We start from the raw sequence: 22,822 nt of genomic DNA, 5'->3' as shown, positions 1-22,822 counted from the left end.
CTCTTTTTGACTGATATGCAGATGCAGTTGGTTTGAGGACCATGTGCCCTGAATGCATCTTCCTGCCATGTGGGCCCCCCAGGCGTAATCTGAGGCATCCGTTGTTAGTGTCTGCCTGACTGGGGGTAATGTGAATGGCTGTCCCTTGTTCTGGTGACAAGCCTTCGCCCACCATCAAAACTCCTGTTGCAGGCAGGGAATGAGAGTAATCATTGTCTCCAGGCAGGCAGGGAATGAGAGTAATCATTGTCTCCAGGCTGTGGCAATGTTGAGTCCAAACACTTTTTAGGTACCACTAAAGTTTCCTCATATGCAGTCTTGCATATGGAATTAGTAGGATGCAAGATGCCATGAAGTTCAAAGCCTGCAGAATTTTTTTTGCAGATAACTGGGCCTTTGTTGCCAACATTTTGAAATAAGTAGTCAGTTGCCTTTGTTTGTCTGGTGTGAGATAAGCCATCTGGGCAGTTGTATTTAAGCTTGCACCCAGGAATATTATCTCTTGAGAGGGTACTAGTTTTGATTTCTTTTCGTTGACTGTGCACCCTAGGCATGCTAGAAGTCTTTTCACAAACGCCAGATGCTGTAGAAGAATGTCCTTGTTCTCTGCTTGAATTAGACAGTCGTCCAAGTAAGGATATATTTGTATTCCTCTTTGTCTGCAGAATGCAATTACTGGTACCAGGCACTTTGTAAAGACCCTGGGCGCAGTAGATAAGCCAAAGGGCAGTGCAGAGAATTGGTAATGCATTGAGCCAGCCTTGAATCTGAGGTATCTTCTGCATAATTGTCTGATTGGGACATGCAGGTATGCCTCGTTTAGGTCTAAAGTCACAAGCCAAGCATTCTTGCCCAGCATCGGCAGAAGCTGCTGCAAAGTAAGCATTTTGAATTTTGGTATATCCAGGAATGTGTTCAGAATAGATAGGTGCAGTATCGGCCTCCAGGCATTGTCCTTTCTGGGTACCAAGAACAGTCGAGTAAAATCCTTGTCCCTGCTCTTGCTCTGGCACTTGTTGAATGGCCCCCATGTCCATGAGGGATGAGACTTGTTTTTGTGCCTCTGCCCATTGAGTTTTTGGCAGATCTGGCCAGCCGTTTGCCTTTGGCAGGGTATGGAAATGGAACTTGTAGCCTTGTGACACTGTTTAGAACCCACTTGTCCTGGGTTATAATGTGTCAATTTTGAGAAAAAAGTGCTAATTTCCCCCCTAAGGGTGCTGCCAGGAGATAAGCGCTTGGTGCAGGCAGGGGGAAGTCATTGGGACTGTTTCCTGTAAGGCTGCGATTTGTCTTCTCCAACTTTGGAGGTAGAAGCACCCCATTGCCTTGACCTGTATGAACCTTGCGCCTGGGATCTGCCCCTTTGAGGTCTGACACAGGAAAGGACCAATTCTTTGTAGGCCAGTGTCTACTAAACCTAGGTGGCTGAACTTGTAAAAAATCTTTGACAGTTTGCATAGATTTAGCTTGGTCCTCCATTTTCTTAACACCTCTTCTGCCTTAACACCAAACAAAGTATCATGCTGTAAAGGTGCATCTAATAATTTAACTTTCACATGATCAGGCAGATTTTGTTCCTTTAACCAAGCATGCCTCCTAATTACAGAACCCGTAACTGCAGCCCTGCAGGAGGCCTCCAAAGAATCAAAACCACATTGCAAAGTATGCTTTCCAATTTGTTCAGCTGCATGCAATAAATCCTGCATTTCCTTGTTTTCTGCACATTCAGAGTTTAATATTTTCTGTTTAAGCAATGCCATGACATGTTGCTGATATTTGAGCATATGAAACTGACCGTGCGTAAACCTTTTTTCCCTATCTATCCAGTGCCCTAGAATCTCTGTCAGAGGGGGTAGGGTTTTTTGCAGCGGAAGCCTCAACTCCTTTGGGATCCTGTGAAATAGTCTCTGGGTCTGCAGCAGGGTTTTGAAAAAGGAATTTATGAGAGTCAGGAACCCTGTAATATCTATCAGGCTTAACAGGAGCTGGAGGAAAGGAGTCAGGGGTAAGGCTAGACTCCGAAAACACATCATCTACGGCTAGACTCCGAAAACACATCATCTACAATGTCTAACACAGGTGGAATGGCTGGAGGTCTGTGTTGAGGTAGTAAAAGGAAGTCCCTGAGCCTCTTTTTAGATTCTGAAAAATATTGGCTCTCCCAGTGGAAATGCTCCCTCATAGTATGCAAGGTTTCCTCAAAAATATAGTCCTCTGGAAGAGAAGCTGAAGGCATAGATTCTTCAGCATCAGAATCCTCATGGGGGGAAGAGAATATTCCTGATCAGAAGAGGAATCAGAAGAAATGGAAACCTGATCTGAAGATTCATAGTCAGTCTCTTGCCTATGCCTCTTATCAGGCGGGGGATTGTGATCAGGGCCTAGGCAAGGAATACAGTAAGAATGAAAGTCCTTATGAGGTATTTGCTTTCCACAAGAAATACAATTATTAACTTTTTCTGACATCGGTCTGGAGCAAGAAAAAAGTTTCCCCAATGGGGTACTTAGCTTTATTAAAGATTTCGGATCTGAAACTCAAACACGAAAATCTCAGGAATAGGCCGACCGGCACTTGCGAACTGCTTCTGCTTCGGGCACCGCACGACAAGAAAGACTGAAGAAAATGGCGTCGGCTGCTTATTTTATATCCCTGACGACCTGATGTCAGGGAAGGGGCGACAACAACCGACGCAGTACCCAAGACTTTGGAATTCAGGCCGGCTGAGGGCAGCCTGCCAGCAGGATTACCCAAATGTAATGACTGCAACAGTGAAACACGCAGAACATCAAGGCGGTCTTCCAAGAGTGAAACTTTAACTCTGCTGAAGATGCCGGTTCAAAGGGGGGCAGGGTGAGCTTTTCCTACACAAAGTTTAAATCCCAAGCTGGGGTAGGAGCTCTTCTGGGTAGCCTCAGGTTGTTAGCCCCTCTTAAGAACTGTTTGATGAGAGGGTAGGAGAAAAGTGTCGGCTCTGTGCTGAAATGAGCAGAGATGGCAGAGGCATGAATTTTAATGGAAGAGAAGGATAGACCCCTGTGTAGTAGGTCAGCCATGGTAATCCAGGATGAGAGGTAGGGAGGGCAGTGCAGTTCCTGCTCCCTTAGCCTGGATCCAGGTGCAAAACCTTATCCACTTGTCAGCATAAGACTTTCTAGTGCTAGGGCATCTGGCCTCACGTATAACATCTAGAACTTGTTTGCTTAGATTGGCAGCTTGTGCAGTGGTCAGGGAATAGGCCAGGCTGCCAGACTGAGGCTCTGCAATTGGGGATGCATGAATTCTCCATTCCTCTGGGTCAGGAGTGTTGGGATCTGAGGGAGGTGCCATGGTGACAGTGGTGACAGGCTTCACAGCAGAGGGTACCAGTGCTAGCATGGCCAGTTTGGCACAATCAGGAATGTCCTCAGTTTTTCCACCCTTATTTTGAGCAGTACCCTTGTAATGAGTGGTAGAGGGGGGAATGCATAGAGCAAGAGGTTGACCCACTGGAAGGATAGAGCATCCACTTTCCAGGCCTTGCTGTGAGGTTCCCTGGTGCAGAATTTGTTGATCTGATGTTGGAGTGGGAAGCAAAGAGGTCGACCTTCGGGGTGCCCCATTTCTGGGTTACAAGGGTGAAGGTTCTTTGGTCTAGCTGCCACTCGTGGGTCAAGAAGATTTCTGTTTAAGTTGTCTATCAAACAGTTTAGAGAGCCTGGCAGGAATTGTGCTAGCAGGTGTAGCTGAATGGCTGAGGCTGTGTGCCAAGGGGTCATGGCGAGCCTGCATAGAGGGTACGAGTTGAGTCCCTCCCTGCTTGTTGATATACCACATCACAGTGGTGTTGTCAGTTTTGATCAGTAGAGGCCCTGGGGACAGTAGGGGTCTGAAGGCTGTCATAGCTTGCTGGACAGCTAACATCTCTTTTTGGTTGATGTGCAGATGTATTTGGTTTGGGCTACATTTGCCCTGAATGCATCTGCCATAGAGGTGTGCACCCCAGGCATAGTTTGATGCATCTGTGGTGAGGGTCTGGGCAGCTTGGGGTTGTGAGAAGGGTTGTCCCTTGTTGTGGTTGCATGCTGCTGCCCACCAGTGGAAATCTTTCCTTAAACAAGGTATCATTGGTATAAGAGTTTCCAGGTCTTGGGAGTGTTGACACCAAAGGCTTTTTAGGTACCATTAAAGTTTCCCCTCATATGCAGTCTGGCATATGGAATGAGTAGAATGCAAGAAGCCATGAACCCCAGAGATTGCAGGATTTTCCTTGCAGTTAACTGGGGTCTGGTGGCTAGTTGAGACAAGTAGGTTGTCAGGTAGGTTTGTTTTTCTGGTGTAAGGAATGCCATCTGGGATGTCATGTCCAGGCTTGCTCCTAGGAATAAATTTTTTTGCATGGGTACTAGTTTGGATTTCTTTTCGTTGATAGTATACCCCAGGGATATCAGTAGATCCTTTACAAAGGTCAGGTGCTTTTTAGCAGCTTTTCCTGACTGTCTGCCTGAATCAGGCAGTCGTCTAAGTATGGGTAAATTTGAATATTTCTTTGTCTGCAAAATGCAATGGCGGGAGCCAGGCATTTTGTGAAAACTCCGGGAGAGAACTGAAAGTGCAGTGATCCCACTCTGAAATGGAGATATTTCCTGCAAAATTCCCTGATTGGTATGTGTAGGTAGGCCTATTTTAGGTCTAGGGTGGCTAACCAAGCATCCTTGAGCATAGGTAGAAGATGCTGGAGGGTGGGCATTTTGAATTTATCACCAGGAAAGTGTTTAGAATGGATAGATCGAGGATGGTGAGCCAGGTGCCCGCTTTTCTGGGTACCAGGAAGTGTCTGAAGTAGAAACCTTGGCCTACCTGTTCTGCAGGAACATGCTCTATTGGCCTCATCGAGAGTAGGGGAAATGACTTGCTTTTGGGCCCCTGCCCACTGGTTTGGGGGAAGGTCTGGGAACTCTTTTGGTGTTGGTAGTGTGTGGAAATAAAATTTGTATCCCTGGGACACTATGTTGAGGACCCAGCAGTCGTTGGTAATGGTGGCCCAGGTGCTTGCGTGGAAGGAGAGTTTTCCTCCTAGAGGCAAGAGCAGGTGGGCAGAGGGAGGGGGTGGAAGCGTGAAGTCATTGTGAGTTCTTACCATGAGGGGATGGCTTAGCACTCCCTGGTTTTGAAGAGGAGAAACTCCATTGCTTAGGTTCATAGGTTAGTACTAAGCTAACTGCCCTTGCGAGCCATTTTAAGCCTAGCCAGTTATCCCCTGTGAGATTCAAACCCTGTACCTTGTGTTTGTAAGGCAAACACCTTAACCATTAGGCCACCCTCCCAACCCTCTCTGCATTCCCTGGGGCTGCTGTCTGGGGGGCCTGCTTCCTTGGGGTCTGGGCTGAGCTGACCTGGAGGGGGCAGGAAAGGACTAGTGCTTGGAGGGGCAATGCCTACTAAACCTCGGTGGCTGGACCTGCAAGAAGTCTTTAACTGTCTGCATAGATTTAGCTTTTTCTTCCATCTTTTTTAAGACCTCCTCTGCCTTCGTGCCAAATAAGTTGTCTTTGTGCAGTGGTGCATCCAATAATGTGGATTTGACATGGTCTGGCAAGGGCTGTTCCTTTAGCCAAGCATGTCTTCTAAGGACAGAACCAGTGACTGCTGCCCTGCAAGATGCTTCTAGGGAGTCAAAACCACATTGTAAGGTGTGCTTAGTTACTTGACTTGCAGAATGCATGGACTCTTGTAAGTTTATTTTCTGCACAAGCAGGAAAGGAAGATATTTCTTGTTTGAGGAGTTCCATGGTATGTTGCTGATATTTCAGGATATGGAAATGACAATTTAGTGCTCTAATAGCAGAGGTGTACACTTTGTTACCCCATCTCTCTAATGCTCGGAATCCAAATCTGAGGGGGTGGGATTCTTAGCAGAAGTTGGTTTAATTCCTTTATGTCCTTGAGAGAGAACTTCTGGGTCAGCAGTAGGATTTTTGAATAGAAATTTGTGAGAGTCAGGGACTCTACAGTACCTGTCTGGATTCAAACTGGATTCCACAAAACCATCCACAGCATTCAGGACAGGAGGAATGACCAGAGGTCTGTTCTGTGGAAGATCTAAGAATTCCCGGAGTCTTTTTTTTTGACTGAGGCTAGTCCTGACATTCCCATTGGAAATGTTCCCTTAAGGTATGAAGGGTTTCCCCAAAGGAGAAGTCCTTGGGTGGAGAGGCTGAAGGGATGGATTCCTCTGCAGAATCCTCATAAGTTGAGAGGGGTTGCATATCTTCATAATCAGATGCATCAGAGTCATCAGATTCCTGTTCAGATAAAACTACTGGGGACAAATCTCTTTTTCTTTTGGAAGGGGTAGCCTGGATTCCCCTGATAAGAATTATAAGGTCTTCTGCCATTTTCAGCATCTGAGGCAAGGAAGCAGGTGCCTGAGATTGGGTCGTTGGTTTCTTGGGTCTGGTTCATACCCTGGGCCTTAGAAACTTGGTAGTTTTCGAAAGAATGGTAGATGCAAAAGAAGTCGCCGGTCTGTGTCAAGAATCAGTGCAAAGTACTTCCTCAGAAGCTGGTACCTTGCTCACCGGCTCCAGACCCATCCAAGGTAGAGAGATCTGCAGGCTCCTTAGTCGATGAAGAGTCTCATGGCATACCGGACTCCGAAAGGGTCTCGGGAGCGGCCTGCGAATCCAAAAAAGTGGGCATCAGGGGCTGCAAAAGCATCTCACTGAGGACCGGAGAACTGATGACTAGCTTAACGGAAGCGTTGTCGGCAGTTTTGGACCTGTGTGGTCTGTCTTTATCTTTACGTTTTTTTGGAAGATCTGCTTTCGGATGGCTCCGAAGCTATATCGGAATTCGAGGACTGAGATTGAAAATATCTAGCTACAATAAGGGCCCAACGACATATAGTTCTGGCATTGAACAGAGCACAAAAGCGACAGTGGGGGACGTCGTGGTCTGGGCCTGAACAGGTGACGCAGTAAGACTGGAAATCTCGGTGGGTATTTGTTTTCCACAGGCAAGACAATTGTTAACTTTTTCTGACATCATTTAGAGCAAGAAAAAAGGATCCCCAATGGGGTTCTTAGCTTTAGAAGGCTTCAACTTCGGAAATGAAAAACTCAGGTAGCGGCCGACCGGCACTCGTGCAAACTGCTTCTGCTTCAGGCTCCTCGGCAAGAAAGACTGATGTAAGGGCATTGGCTGCCTTAATTTATAACACTGATGACCCGACGTCAGTCCTGGAGCGACGGCAACCAACGCAGAAATACTAAGCCTCTGGTATTCGGGCAGACTGACGGCTACCCGGATAGGGATAACCCAAATGTGATGACTGCAACAGTGAAACACGAAGAGCATCACGGATCTTTAAAGAGGTGTAAATAGTCCTGTTTTGTGAAGCCTTAATAGATGAGAATCAGGGTCACTCGTGCTGAATTATGGTCTCTTTCTCTCGCAAAGGACCAGAGGGACAATTACTGGCTCTAACTATGACCTCCTTGCATTTGGTCTCCTAGCCCCCCTCATAATAATTAGCATGTCCCCAAAAAATGTGCCTGAAAGAGAAGAGAAGAGTGTTAAATAATCCAAGCTACCAGTCCTAGAGTCTCGGGTTGGGTGGGCTGAGATGTGAACAATGTTTACCTACACGGAGGTTGAAGATATAGCTAACCTACTGGCCAATAAATTCACTCTAACTTTACCAGTTTCGCCCTTCTGCTGTTCCCCAAGACATACCTGAAACTGGCTCACTACAGACATCATATAAGACCAAGTCCTAAAAGTGCTATCAAAAGCTAAAAATACTGCATCAATGACTCCTGACAATATCCCTGGATATATCAAATAGCATGAAACATGATTTACCCACACCCCTAACAACACTGTTCAATTTCAGCTTCCAGGCAGGTTTTGTACCAAGTGAATGGAGAACAGCTACAGTCATTCCCCTGCATAAGGGAGGACCTTCCACAGACCCAGGCAATTACAGATCCATAAGTCTGACCAGCCTCGCATGCATAACCATGGAAAGACTTATCATGGAATTAATCACTCAGGACATGGGGAACCTTCAAACACTAGACCTGACTCAGTTTGGATTCATCAAGGGGGCAGCTCAGGATTATTCAACCTGCTGGATTTTTTTTGAAAAGTCACCAAAGCAATGGATGAAGGCAAAATTGTAAACACCGCATACCTCAACCTGGCCAAAGCTTTTAAATGTTCATAGTTGTGTACTAGGCAAATGACCACAAGGGCCTTTTTAAGCCTAGCCATGCGTCCCAAATCTTTGACAAGTTCTGCTACCAAAGTGTAATCAGGGAAATAGGAGATGAAACATTTACAAACAGGGGCCCTGGGAGATGAACCATTTACAGGCTTTTTGTGACCATTACAGACATAGATGCCAAACCATGGATAAATCCCCTGTTCAGCCTGTTGCAGAGAAGGGGTACCTATATATTTCCCACTTTCTCTACTCATGACTTGTGTACAGTTTATCCTAACTTTGTAACATCATACCCTTATAAGATGACAAGGTGACATTCGCCTTTTGTTATTACAAAGCCGATTAAGAGTATAAATGTATTTAATGTTGGAGGGTGATGCCTTTAGCTACATTTTCCATAACAGATACTTCAAATGTGTCACATCGCTTTTCTGTTAGTATCCCCCTTTTCCACCAGTTAGTATCCCCCTTTTCCACCAGTTAGTATCCCCCTTTTCCACCAGTACGAGTTATTTCAAGTATGTAGTGTAATAAGATATACAGGATAAAAGAACCGAAGTGTAACTTTCTTTACTGACTGTGCTATGTACGCTATGTTTAATTGCTTCGCAATGTTTACCTGTTTGCACTGTGCAACCAATGTTTACAACATGTTACACGAATGTACATGAACAATTCATTGTGATCGAATAGTTACTTTGTTTTTATCCTCTCGCCTGGGTCTTGGCTGAAAAGGGTCCCCGGAACAAACTGTTTAACAAATTAAAAATAGAACAAAATAAATAATCTGAAACTCTGCCATACAGTCTAACAAGCAATGTAAACAAGAAGGCTTTCAAAGTTAGGGCCTTATCTCCCTTAAAGCTATAGGCCATCTGCTCCTGCTTTCGGGACAATGGACAGACACAGGACCTAATGTCAATGACATCTCTACTTCGATAAAGTCCTGTTCCTTCACAATGAGATCTGGAAGGATTTATGCTGTGTACGTTTTCAGATTAGCGTACCAGTTGCCCTTTAGTCATGTTTGTAATCTCAGCCTTTAATCGGATGAAGAAATCTGGCATTACTTTGTGCAATAGCTGTTTCATAGTGCATGCAGCTCACCTGTACTGCAACTGGTAAACTTGTAATATTTTTCACAAATGTTTGTTGCGCTTCTAGATGAAGTCATGGCTGAAAAGGGTGTCTGCATTATCCCACTAATTGTTTACAAACAAAGCAATAAAAGGACCATTACAAATCAGAGCATTAGTCTCAAGGCATAAAGAAATGTACAGCCATTAGTCAGTAGTTTACTGAAGCACATGCAACTTGCTGTACATCTGCCTGTTAAGACAATATTAGGGTGGATCAGAAGACTAGCATCATGCCTGCAAACTGACATGCTGATTACAAATCACCGTCACTCATCACTTATGTCTGACCAATGGCACACTGACTATAAATTACTACTCAGTTTCTGAGGAACTTCATGAAATGGGACACAAGAAAGCAACATAATGGTCATTTACATAACAGGATGTGAACAGAAGATTGACAATATTCTGTGGGCAGAGTACCACACACACAGACACACACACAGACACACACACACAGACACACAGACACACAGACACACAGAGACACACACACACACAGACACACACAGACACACACACACACACACACACGCACACACACACACACACACACACACACACACAGACACAGACACACACACACAGACACACACACAGACACACACACACACACACACACACACACACACACACACACACACACACACACACACACACACACACACACACACACACACACACACACACACACACACACACACACACAGCATTAGACACAATTTGCATTTTAAAATGTATGAAGTGCTTTACTAAAGACACTGAAAACATCATTCATTTACCTTGTGGTCTTCTCAAACTCAAAAGGGAATATAATATCATTTCTCTTGCAGAACTGGCAAATGAAACCCCTCTGCGTACAAAGGTCACAGTGATAGATGTGAGCAGAAGAAAACTGTATCACAGACTGAAGAAATGATTCAAAGGTTCCGTCTGCTATCTGCGTTTATCACAAAAAAGAAAAAACACATTCCATGAGAACCTGTATAAATATGATGTTTATCAGAATTAGAAAGCATACATTGTACTGCTGTCGGAAATGAACAAATGCTTAACTCTTCACTTAACTACTACACTGTCCTTTCTTCTGGTGGTGGTGATAGTAATGGTAGCACCTGTCTCAAACTGTAAAGAATAGTTGTGTAAGAACTTACCATAACGATAGATGACCTTCTCTTCACGGTTGCAGTATTCTTTACATGAGGGAGTTACCTGCCCAGGCAACTTGACATTGGCCAGTATACCAAAGTCTGTTACTACTGTAAGGTGCGTGGCATGTCTCACGTAAGCAGCTACTGGATATAGGCTATAAAGGTATGCACGTGCCATTCTCAGAACTGAAGCCCCACGAGGAAAGACAGTCCACGGAATAGAGAGTCAATACATCCAAGAATCATGAGAAGTGGCGAAGGGGTGTGGGACAGAATACTGCAACAGAGAAGAGAAGGACATCTATCATTATAGTAGGTTCTTACAGAACTATTCTATGTCTTTTTATTCATCTGCTGCAGCATTCTTTACATGAGGGAGAGTACCAAAGCTCATGCAGAGAGGGAGGTGGAGTTAGCTGATGAATTTTCCAGGAAGCCATGAAGAATGGCTCTAGCAAACCCAGCTCTGGAGAGGGAATCCAGCTTGCAATGTTCTTGTAAAGGTGTAGACAGAGGTCTAGTTAGCTGCCTCTAGGACAGAATTGGTGTCTACACCCTTCCGAAAGGCACTGGAGGAGGCCACTGCCCTGGTGGAGTAAGCTGTGATGAAGCAGGGAGGGGGGTTTCCCATGGTAGGCATAGCAGAAGGTAATAGTTTTGGAAATCCAATCAAAAATGGTTTGTTTGGACATAGGTAGTCCCAGAGCCCTGTGATGGTACAAATAGCTGGTCTGATTTCCTAATAGGTTTAGTTTTGTGAAGGTAAAATCTGAGTTATCTGTCCACATCAAATGTGTGCAGAATCTTCTCACTAGTGTTTTGGGGAGAAGGGAAAAAGGTTGGTAGGCAGACAGCCGGGTTTAAGGACAACTCACTAATCACTTTGGGCATAAAGATGCGAAGGGAAAAGTACAGTTTTGTACCTACCATAAATGTAGATGTTCGAGTGCTAATACAGCTGCAGTCATAACAGATGGGTTGTCCTACCGTCAGGCGGGTCCTCGGTCAGCCGAATTCCAAAGTCTTGGTCCGGCATCGGATGTCGTCGCCTCTTCCCTGACGTCAGTGCGGCAGGGGTATAAAAGAACCAGCCCTCGCCATTTTCTTCAGTTTTTCTTGCTCCAGATGTCAGGTGCCCCCAGAAGGAAGACAAAACATAAATTTATGTAATAATGCAATGTAATATAAGCAAAAAACAGTAGTTGCAAGCAAATACACCATAAAGGAGTACCCCAATCAGGTAGTATGAGGAGGTGTTTGACATTAGGCCTGTTCCAAGAGGGGAAGGAGGGAGGGAAACCTTGACTGCAGCTGTATTAGCACTCGAACATCTACATTTATGGTAGGTACAAAACTGTACTATGTTCATCGTGCATACAGCTGCAGTCATAACAGATGGGTAGAATCCCAAAGCTAAAAAGGGGCATCAGGCACTAAGTGGAACTAGGAGGAGCAAGGATGCCCTGCAAGACTGCTGTGGCAAAGCCCACTCTAGATTTAGAGTATAGTGGTAGGTGATGGTGCTTGGAGAAAGTATGCACAGAACTCCAAGTGGCTGCTTCCAAAATATCCTTGGTAGGAACCCCCCTGAGGAAAGCTGCAGAGGTAGCTGTGGCCCTTGTGGAGTGAGATCTGATGCTTGTAGGGACAGTTTTACCATGAAATGAATAACAAAAGCGTATGCAGTGGGCTATCCATTTTGAGATTGTCTGTTTGGAGATGGCCTTTCCTTGAGCACCTGTAGCATAGGACACAAAGAGTTGCTCTGATTTTCTGAATGGCTTTGTCCTGTCCAAATAATAACGAAGCTGTAGGTGAATGTCCAAGGAATGTAGTAGTCTCTCCCCTTTGTTTTGTGGATTAGGATAAAAAGTAGGTAAGTGGATAGCCTGATTCAGGGCTACACTGGATACTACCTTTGGCATAAAGGAAGGGTTGGTTCGTAAGGAAACTCTGTCCTGATGGAAGATGATGAAAGGTTGCACAGCCATGAGGGCTTGTAGTTCCGAAACCCTGTGTGCTGAGGTGATAGCCAGAAGGAAGGCTGTTTTCCATGACAAATATTGCAGTTCTGTTGAAGCAGCTGGCTCAAAAGGAGGCAGGGTCAGTTTTTCTAAAATGAAATTGAGATCCCAAGCAGGTACTTGTTGCTTCCTTGGGGGTTTTATATTCTTAGCCCCTCTGAGGAACTGTCTTAAGAGCGGATGAGAGAATAAAGGTGGATCAGTGTTGTATTGTGCAGAAATGGCTGAGGCATGGATTTTGATGGAGGAGAATGAAAGTCCACTGCTTAGCATCTCAGCTAGGTTACTGTAGTATTTGAGGTAAATTCAGTATTCCAGGATTCTGTCCCTTTTTCTGATTCCAGGCACAAAACCGTTTCCATTTGGTGGAGTAGGCTTTTCTAGTAGAAGGCCTTCTGGCCTCCAAAATGACATCCTGCACCTCCTTGGAGAGGAGGGTCTGTTGGAAAATCAGGGAATCCTCCATGCGGCTAGATTGAGTGTTTTCAGCTGACTGTGAAGAATTTTGAAGTTGTGCTGGGTCAGTAGAAGAGGCATTAGAGGCAGGATCCATGGTGGGGAATGCGTCAGGCTCTTCAGGAGTGGGTACCAGTGTTGTCTTGGCCAGTCTGGGGCAATGAGAATCATCTTTGGTCTGTCTGCTCTGGCCTTTAATGGAACTTTGGTCAGCAGAGGAAGAGGTGGAAAGGCATAAACTGTCAGTGTTGTCCAACTGAAAGAAGGTGCGTCCACTTTCCAGGCCTGTGGATGATAGGTCCTTGAGCAGAATTTTTTCAATTGGTAATTTCTGTGGGTAGCAAAGAGATCTATGTCTGGCCTTCCCCATGCTTGAATTATCTTTGCAAAAACTTGAGGATGCAACTTCCATTCGTGTGGATCGGTCATATTTCTGCTTAGGTTGTCTGCCAGCGTGTTTTCCTTGCCTGGCAGGAATTGTGCTTGAAGTTGGATTTGTAATTCCAGAGCCGTGTTCCAAAGAGACATGGCTAGCCTGCACAGGGGGTATGAATGGGTTCCTCCCTGTTTGTTTATGTACCACATTACTGTGGTGTTGTCCGTCCTTATCAATAGTTGGCCTGGATGCAGTAGGTCTTTGAAGGCCATAATAGCATTTTTTACTGCTAGCATTTCCTTTTGATTGATGTGTAGGCGCCTTTCTTTTTGGGACCATTTGCCCTGAATGCACCGATCTGTCATGTGCGCCCCCCCAGGCGTAGTCCGAGGCGTCTGTTGTGATGACTTGATTTGCTTGAGGCTTGCTGAATGGAAGACCTGTGTTTATTTGGCATGCTTGAGCCCACCACAGAAATTCCTTTCGCAGACATGGAATTAGTGGTATGATTGTTTCCAAACTGTGGCTGTGTTGAGACCATAGGTTTTTCTGGTACCATTGAAGTTTCCTCATATGCAGCTTTGCACATGGGATTAGCAGGATGCAAGATGCCATGAATCCTAGAGCCTGCAGGATTTTCCTTGCAGTCAGCCTGGTGAAGGTTGCCATTTTTCTGAAGTATTGAGATAGTTGCCCTTGTTTTTCTGGCGTGAGGTAGGCCATCTGGGTGTTTGTATCCAAGCTAGCACCCAGGAAAATTATTTCTTGAGAGGGTATAAGTTTTGATTTCTTTTTGTTGACTGTGTATCCCAGAAAGTTCAACAACTTTATTACAAACGCCAATTGTTTCAGAAGTATGTGCTTGCTGTCCGCTTGGATCAGGCAGTCGTCCAAATATGGGTATATTTGTATCCCTTGAAGTCTGCAGAAGGCAATTACTGATGCCAGGCATTTCGTGAACACTCTGGGCGCAGTAGATAAGCCAAAGGGCAATGCAGAGAATTGATAATGGGTTGAACCAGCAAGAAATCTGAGGTATCTTCTGCAATCTTGTCTGATAGGGACATGCAGGTATGCCTCCTTGAGGTCCAATGTTACCAGCCAAGACTCCTTGCCCAGCATGGGAAGAAGCTGCTGTAATGTGAGCATCTTGAATTTTGGTACGAGTAAGTATGTGTTTAGGATGGATAGGTCCAAAATAGGTCTCCAATCTTTGTCCTTCCTTGGTACCAGGAATAGTCTGGAATAAAAACCTTGACCCTGTTCTTGTACAGGTACCTCTTGAATAGCTTTCATGTCCATAAGAGCTGAAATTTGTTTTTGTGCCTCTGCCCTTTGATTTTGTGGCAGGTTTGGCATGCCTGTGACACACTAACCCACGCACGTTCAAGCTTGCACGGCCCAACAGCAGAACAGGAACAAACAAGAGCCAGCAAACGGTTCCCAAAGCTTTATTGAAGTAAATATAGTGTCAAAGACACTAACACTCTCTTGACAAAAACATGCCTCAAACTAGTTTCGGTAATATACCTTCTTCAGTGAGGAAAAATAACTATCACAATTCCATTGAACAGACTCCATATTTATGTAGTTGTTTAGCCAATAAACAAATGGCTAACAATCAACTGAAAATTTTAAGTCATACAAATCATGATTTAAAGACATGCACAACCATAAAACCTATGTTATAGATAGAAATACATAGATGCACTAACTGTGCATGAATAATACTATATCAACAAAGATATTATGTCAATAATAATAATATATAGCCAAGGTATGGTGTAAAATAACATATAAATGTATATAATATTTTATAGATGGTCATTTAAACCAGGTGGAAAAAGGGCTCCCAGGTGTATAATCCAATATTTTTCTTTCTTACTTAGAACGCTCTGCCAGCCTATCTGGTTAGATCTATTTCCCTGTACTTTATCAATAGCACAAAATATAAATTTGGCAGATGGATGCTTAATAGTATGTTGATATAGGGCGTTGCTAATTTTATGAGTCCAATGTCACTACGATGTTCTCCTATTCGGATTCTGAGGGACCGTGAGGTTTTACCAACATAGAAAGCCTGACAATGACATATAGCTAAATAAATCACCCAACATGTTGAACAATTAGCAAATATGCGTATGTCAAATATCTTACTGGTATTGGCACTAGAAAATTCCTTAGTTTTATTAATACTTGTACAGGAGGTGCAATGACCACAAGGGAAAGTCCCCAGCAGCTCATCCCCAGTGATGGTAAGTTGTCTGTATGTTGCACCTCCACTATCCTGATGTTTATAATGGGAAAATAACATACCCAAAGTTTTGCCCCTCCTGTAAGAAATTGAATATTGATCAGTCAAAATATGGCGAAGATGTTCATTGGCCATAAGTATGTTCCAATTATTGTTCAACACATTTCTAATAAGTTGGTGATTTTTCCCAAAAGTAGTGATGAATCGAATGGTATCTCCTTTAACATCATCCTTGATCTGATATTGTAAAAGATCTGATCTCAGCTGTTGATCTGTCCACACCCTAGCACTAGATATGTCCCTAATTGAATAACCTCTATCCAAAAATCTCATATTCAAATCCTTTTTAGCATCCTCATAATCTTGAGGAGATGAATTAATACGTTTAATACGTAAGTATTGTGATTTTGGGATGTTGCGGATGGTGTGACGTGGGTGCATACTTGACGAATGGAGTAACGTATTAAACTGTGGATACTTCCTATGTATTTTTGTACTTAGGGTATTGTCCTCATTCCGATATACCGTAACATCCAAAAAGTCGATGGTAGACTTATGGTATGTTACTGAGAATTCAATACCCCAAACATTGCTGTTCAAATGTTCCACAAATTCCATCAAATAATCAACATCCGCACGCCACACCATCCAACAATCATCAAGATAGCGTCTCCAAATATCCATCTCCTCTAAGTAAATGTTGTGCAAAGGATCATATATGAGACATTCCTCCAGGTATGCCATAAAGAGGTCAGCATAAATAGGGGCAAAGGAAGCCCCCATAGCTGTACCTCTTAGTTGCCAATAGCAATCACCCTGGAAGAAAAAAACATTTTTGTTAAGGACATGCTCCGACATACATACTAATAACGTATTAAATCCGGGTGGGTATAGATCAGATCTTTGAAGCCAATAATCTAGCGCCTGTAGGCCAGCCCAATGGGGAATGCTCGTATATAGGGATTTCACATCTAAAGTACACATTATCCATTCTGGATCTAATTGTGTATCAACAATGATGTTAAGAAATTCCGTTGTATCCTGTATACGAGCTCTGACCATGGGCAGTAATGGCTTGAGGTATGATGTTAGGAAAACCGATAGAGGTTCTGTAAGGGATCCATATCCAGACACAATAGGTCTCCCAGGAGGAGCACTGAGAGATTTATGGATTTTAGGTAACAAATACAGAATCTGCTTTTGTGGATCACTAACTTGAAGATGTTTGACAGTCTTTGGTGAAATAATTCCTTCTTGTACTGCCTGTTGAATGAATGCATCAATGTCTTGTTTAAACTTAGGAGTCGGATCTATCCTCATGTGCATATAGCACTGGATATCTGACAATTGTCTCAATCCTTCCTGTACATAATAATCATTGTTCAAGACAACCACAGCACCCCCTTTGTCCGCCTGAATGATGACAATTTTATGATTTTGTCTCAATTCTAACAAGGCTTCTCTCTCCGAAGGTGTAATATTGTCCTGAGCTATGTTTGTATTAAAGTTTGGAAAATGTAGGTCCCTCAATACTGCTTGTTGGAAAATCCCTACGTTTTTATTCATTGGAGGTTGAAATGTTGATTTTTTAAAAGTAAAATCAGTAGATCTTTGAGTTACAGAATTACCCTGATCATTAAAGAAGATTTTTAAATTCAACTTTCTACAAAATTCAATTACATCAACAGATACCAAATAATGGTCAGAAAAAAAACTTGGGACAAATCCCAATCCTTTATTGAGAATGCAATGTTGTTCCTTCGTAAGTGTGTGATCAGACAAATTTAAGACATTATCAAAAGATTCAACTATTTGTTCAACAATGCCTGAACTAACCCTGTCATTGAGTCTGTATTCATGTCTACTCTTATGTTTCCTCCCCCCTCGGGATTTCCCAACATATCTAAAGGGAACTTAGATTGATTTTTCTTTTTTACAGGTGATCGAACACTGGTACCTCCCTCACTGTCAGTGTAGGATGACTCCTCTCCTGAAGTACTAGTGTAACTAGAATCATGTTGTTTTAAAATGGACCTGGGTCTTTTCTTCGATCTACTTGCATTTACCACTGATCCCGCATCCTTGAATCTGACACTTCTTTGAACCTGAAAGGGTTGACCTCTCTCATAATCATGTGTGTCCCTAGAAAATTTTTTAAGTTTTCTGTCTTTCACCATATTATCATAGATCTATAGTCAAAGGGTTCCAAGAATAAGGGTGTTATACCAGCGGAAGCAAACAAGTCAAAAATAAGAAGCAGCAGTTGCTGGTATAAACTCGGCACTAAAACTGTTTTTACTGAGTCAATGTTAATCAAAGTGAATGCTCACCAAGTTCAACTTTAAAAGAAAGTAGTTCAACTCCAAATGTAGCTCAAAGTCACAGGTAGCAATTGCTCATGTACGTACGGCACTAACACAGCTCTATCCAATGTCTTGTTTTAAATGATAAGCATAATTATGCGAGTACATGCATTTTAGGTTTATATGCATGCAATAAATGCTTTGATTTTATTATGCTAATAATGATGTTTCTAAAAAAAAGCAGTTGCATTTGGGATGTTTATTTTATTTTTTAACCTGACGCGGTGACATCATTGTTTTGCGTAGAAGTATTAAAGTTTAATGCATTCCTTTAATTTACGTCTACAAGTTGGATACCAAATCATGGAAATTCAATGAAGACAAATAACGTTAGGTAATGAAGATTCATTTGAATTTTATGTTCGTTGATACATTGGCGATATATTTAACTACTCTTCCATACAATAATGAAGAGCGTAGCAACGTTACACTATATTTACATCGCCTTCAAACTGTTTAGCGCTGAATGAGTTTCAGCAGACATCAGACTATGTTATTAGATAAGGAATGGAAGTTAATACAGTCAGGAAATGAATGTTTTATGTATTTTTTTCTGTTCTTGATGCTTTGAAGAACTTATGTTAGTATGTGGTTATGTTTACATATGAGTTTAACGGAAGTCACTTCCGGTTAGACTCGCATTGGTTTTAAAAGTTTTTTGTGGGTTTTAACCAATAAGAAATCATGTCAGGATATTTAAATGAATGTTTTAGTTGTGTTTCATTGTATTACAGTCTGAAGAAGCCGAAAGGCGAAAGCGCTTACTGTCGATTAAAAGGATTTTACTCTCTTATGATTGATGCACATGGTAATTTTTTATCGTGGAGAACAGAGACATTGGATAGAGCTGTGTTAGTGCCGTACGTACATGAGCAATTGCTACCTGTGACTTTGAGCTACATTTGGAGTTGAACTACTTTCTTTTAAAGTTGAACTTGGTGAGCATTCACTTTGATTAACATTGACTCAGTAAAAACAGTTTTTGTGCCGAGTTTATACCAGCAACTGCTGCTTCTTATATTATCATAGATCGTCAGTTCCTTGGACAACCGCTCAACACAACTGGAATATTTAGTACTATCCTTATATTTTTGGCATTCCGTGCTTAGATCTTGTACCTCCCTAAGCAGGATGTCCACTGTTCTTTCATAATAATCCAATAGAATTTTAACAAATACCATTGAGCCCTTCCTCAGGGCATCATCCCATTCCTCTGTGAGTCTCTGTTCAGATCTACCCACAAGAGGCGTGGCTTATCTGAAGGCCTCTGGGTGCCAAGCCTTTATGAAAATAGGCCTTAAACAACCTTAAATGCCAAATATTGGCTCTGAGACCCCTGAGGCCCTTATCCAATCTACGGAATGCCAAATCACAACCCCCTTCACTGTTTGGGTTGTTTATATTTTGGTTGTTGCTTGGGACATCTTCCAAGCCAAAGATGGCTATATCCTCCCTATCAGCACACAACCCTAATAATATTTGATCTAAATCCATATTGAAAAACAGTGTGTTGATCAGCAATCCAAGGAAATGCCCCAATATAAAGGCAACAAAGATTCAAGGAACACGGAAAAAGTGATATTAATCTGTAGATATAAATTATATTATGCCTCCTAAAACCCCATTATGTGTCATTCAATTGTACTTATCAAATGAAAGGGAGTCATCCACCATACACTGATCTGATATTCTCATATATCCCTTAGATGATATAAAATTGAACAATACCAAACATAATTATGAAAAAATATAGTCAAAAATGTAAAAATGTGGTTCACTGATCATAAAAATACAAAAAAATTTTGCTGTCACCACCTTAAATAGACTGTACATGTAATGCAATGTTAATATGCACTAAAGTACATAAATTCAAAAGATTGTACACTCAACTAACAGATAATATAATATGGATGTTACAACCCCATAACTTTAAATGACTGTTAGTTGCCAATTGTACATATAAGAGTAATGAACCATCCATGTATTGTCCTACTCTAATAAAGTCTATAAATATATGATGACAAGCAAACTAGAAAATGTAATCAGTCCCCACTCAAAACATTCAAAAATAATATTCAAAATTCAAGATGTCTATAGAAGTGGCTAACATGACCACAGTAACAATAAATGTAATCAAATGACAAGTTATATTCATGAATCCAAAGGGTTAAACATTCATATGTAAACAATATATATAATGACCATATAGTGTGACCCTTGTATTATTATTAAACATGAATACCATAATTCGTATTCTAATTGTCATGAATATATATTGCATGAACCCATATGGATCCAAGTACCATAGCCATCTCGATTATAAAGAGAAAGAAATCCTCTATATAAATGTACACATATCCTGCCTAAAAGGGGCATATAACAAGCTTAAGCATACATTATATTATGCTTGGTTGTCAACCTTAATATACTTGCATGTTATAATAGATGCCTGTTGTTATACATATCACGTAAGCCCTAAATATCTTAATCAAAATGAAACGCAATTCTTTTCCAAAAACACGCTCAACAAGTGATTATGTTCAAACCCCTATAGCCAAGAAATCAAAAAAATGAAATGGTTACGAATAATACACAGTTCTAATAACATTTCAAAATATACACTTCTTGATGGAACATGTTTCACCATAAACATGACATCTGCATACAAAAATTATGATTCAAATAACATGATTGACTGTTATTCACAGCTATATAGACAAAAATGTCCAAATCCAAAAGGAGAAGTCCAGGAGAAACCCGTTGAGCAATGCACAGTCACAAACGAGGCGCCATTATGGCAAAAACATCAGCGTTTTCATGTTCTAAATAAACACTGATAGACCCCAGAGCAGTCCGTTGAAAATATTCCTGCGAACAGTTCCTAGAGTATGTCCCCACAAAGGATAGAAATATATACAGTTTAGAGTCAAAAACACAAGCCCTTACAAAAAACAAAAAGTACAGTTTTGTACCTACCATAAATGTAGATGTTCGAGGATCCACATTGCTGCAGTCCTAACAATTGGGTAGTCCGCTGTCCAGTCGGCCCGAATACCAAAGTATATGGCTGACGTCGGTCAGGGCGCATTAGACTGACGTCAGTACGTCAGGGTACTAATGCGCATGACCGACGTCATATCCTCAGTCTTTTCTTGCCCCAGATGTCAGAAGACCCTAAAAAGACAAGGCCAAAAATACCTGCACCAAAAATATGTAAAATATATACAACATTACCAGCAAATAACCTCACCTACACAACCACCCCTAAACACAGAGGGGAAGGAGGGAGGTAAATTGGACTGCAGCAATGTGGATCCTCGAACATCTACATTTATGGTAGGTACAAAACTGTACTATGTTCTTCATTCCACATTGCTGCAGTCCTAACAATTGGGTAGAATCCCAAAGCAGAGGTAAGGGAGGCTGGCAAATCATAAAGAAGCAGGAGCTGACAATATGCCTTGCAAAATAGCTGTGGCAAAACCAGCCCTAGACTTAGAGTAGAGAGGAAGGTGATAATGCTTAGAGAAAGTATGCACTGAACTCCAAGTAGCTGCCTCCAAAATATCCTTAGTTGCCACCCCCCTTAGAAATGCTGTTGAAGTGGCAGTAGCCCTAGTGGAATGAGGCCTAATCCCAGCTGGAATCTCTTTGCCATGATGGGAATAACAAAATGCAATGAAAAAACCCAATCCACCTAGAAATAGTTTGTTTTGACACAGGCTTGCCCTGCGAACTCAAAGCAAAAGAAACAAACAACTGCTGAGACTGCCTAAAATCCTTAGTCCTGCTTAAATAATAACGCAATTGCCTGTGTACATCTAAAGTGTGCAAAATCTTTTCCCCTTTATTTTGAGGATCTGCATAAAAAGTAGGCAAATGAATAGTTTGGTTTAAAGCCACACTAGAAACCACCTTAGGCATAAAGGAAGGGTTAGTACGTAATGATACCCTATCCTTATGAAAAATCAAAAAAGGCTCAACCGCCATAAGGGCCTGCAACTCAGAAACCCTTCTTGCAGAAGTAATGGCCAACAAAAAAGCAGTCTTCCATGACAAGTATTTCAGTTCAGCAGTAGCCGCAGGCTCAAAAGGTTGTAGAGTAAGTTTCTCCAACACAAAATTGAGATCCCAAGCAGGAGTAGGAGCTCTCCGTGGGGGTCTTATATTCTTTGCCCTCTAAGAAATTGCTTGAACAAAGGATGTGAAAACAATGGTGGGTCACAATCATAGTGAGCTGAAATTGCTGCAGCATGAATCTTAATGGAAGAGAAAGACAAACCTTTGTCCAATAACTCAGTAAGATATTGAAGAGCCACACTCAAATTAGGCTCAGAAATCTCCAAATTCTTTGCTGCAGTCCAAAATAAAAATCTCTTCCATTTTTCTGCGTACACTTTCCTTGTACTAGGTCTTCTGGCTTCCATAATCACATTTAAAACTTGTTGAGGAAGTTGAGACCTGCTGTCTTTCAAAACAGAATATGCCAGGCTGTTAGATGAAGAGAGTGAAGCTTGACATTGAGCAGGTGACCGTCCTCTGAGACAACAGGTGTGGAATCAAGGGTAAAGGCCATGGAGGCTTCCTTACCAGACTCCTCAGTAATGGGTACCAGTGCTGCGAGGCCAATCTGGAGCTATTAAAATCATCCTTGGCTTGTCTTGTCTGACCTTTAGAAGCACCTTTGAGAGAAGAGGCAGAGGTGGAAAAGCATACACATGAAGATTTTTCCAACTGAAAGAAAGAGCATCCACTTTCCAAGCTGTGTGATGAAACCTCTTTGTGCAAAACTTTGGCAGCTGGTGGTTTAGTGGAGAAGCGAACAGATCTATGTCTGGAGTTCCCCATG

The 22,822-nt window shown here is 42.3% G+C and overlaps 1 protein-coding gene across 2 annotated transcripts in view; it reads right to left on the bottom strand.

Moving 5' to 3' along the window:
• Positions 1 to 22,822, bottom strand: part of PLEKHM1 (pleckstrin homology and RUN domain containing M1) — a gene marked incomplete in the record, with an annotated part of 788,682 nt that overhangs the window by 160,215 nt on the left and 605,645 nt on the right. For both annotated transcript variants that reach the window (XM_044055392.1, XM_044055391.1), the window contains 1 exon segment: positions 10,132 to 10,289. In XM_044055392.1, the coding sequence (XP_043911327.1) occupies positions 10,132 to 10,289 (158 nt within the window).

Source organism: Protopterus annectens, chromosome 13.part0 (genome assembly GCF_019279795.1).
Source record: "Protopterus annectens isolate FY-2018-M chromosome 13.part0, PAN1.0, whole genome shotgun sequence".
Lineage (NCBI taxonomy): Eukaryota > Metazoa > Chordata > Ceratodontiformes > Protopteridae > Protopterus > Protopterus annectens.
Note: the sequence above shows the minus strand (reverse complement) of the source record. Positions and strands in the feature narration are given on the sequence as shown.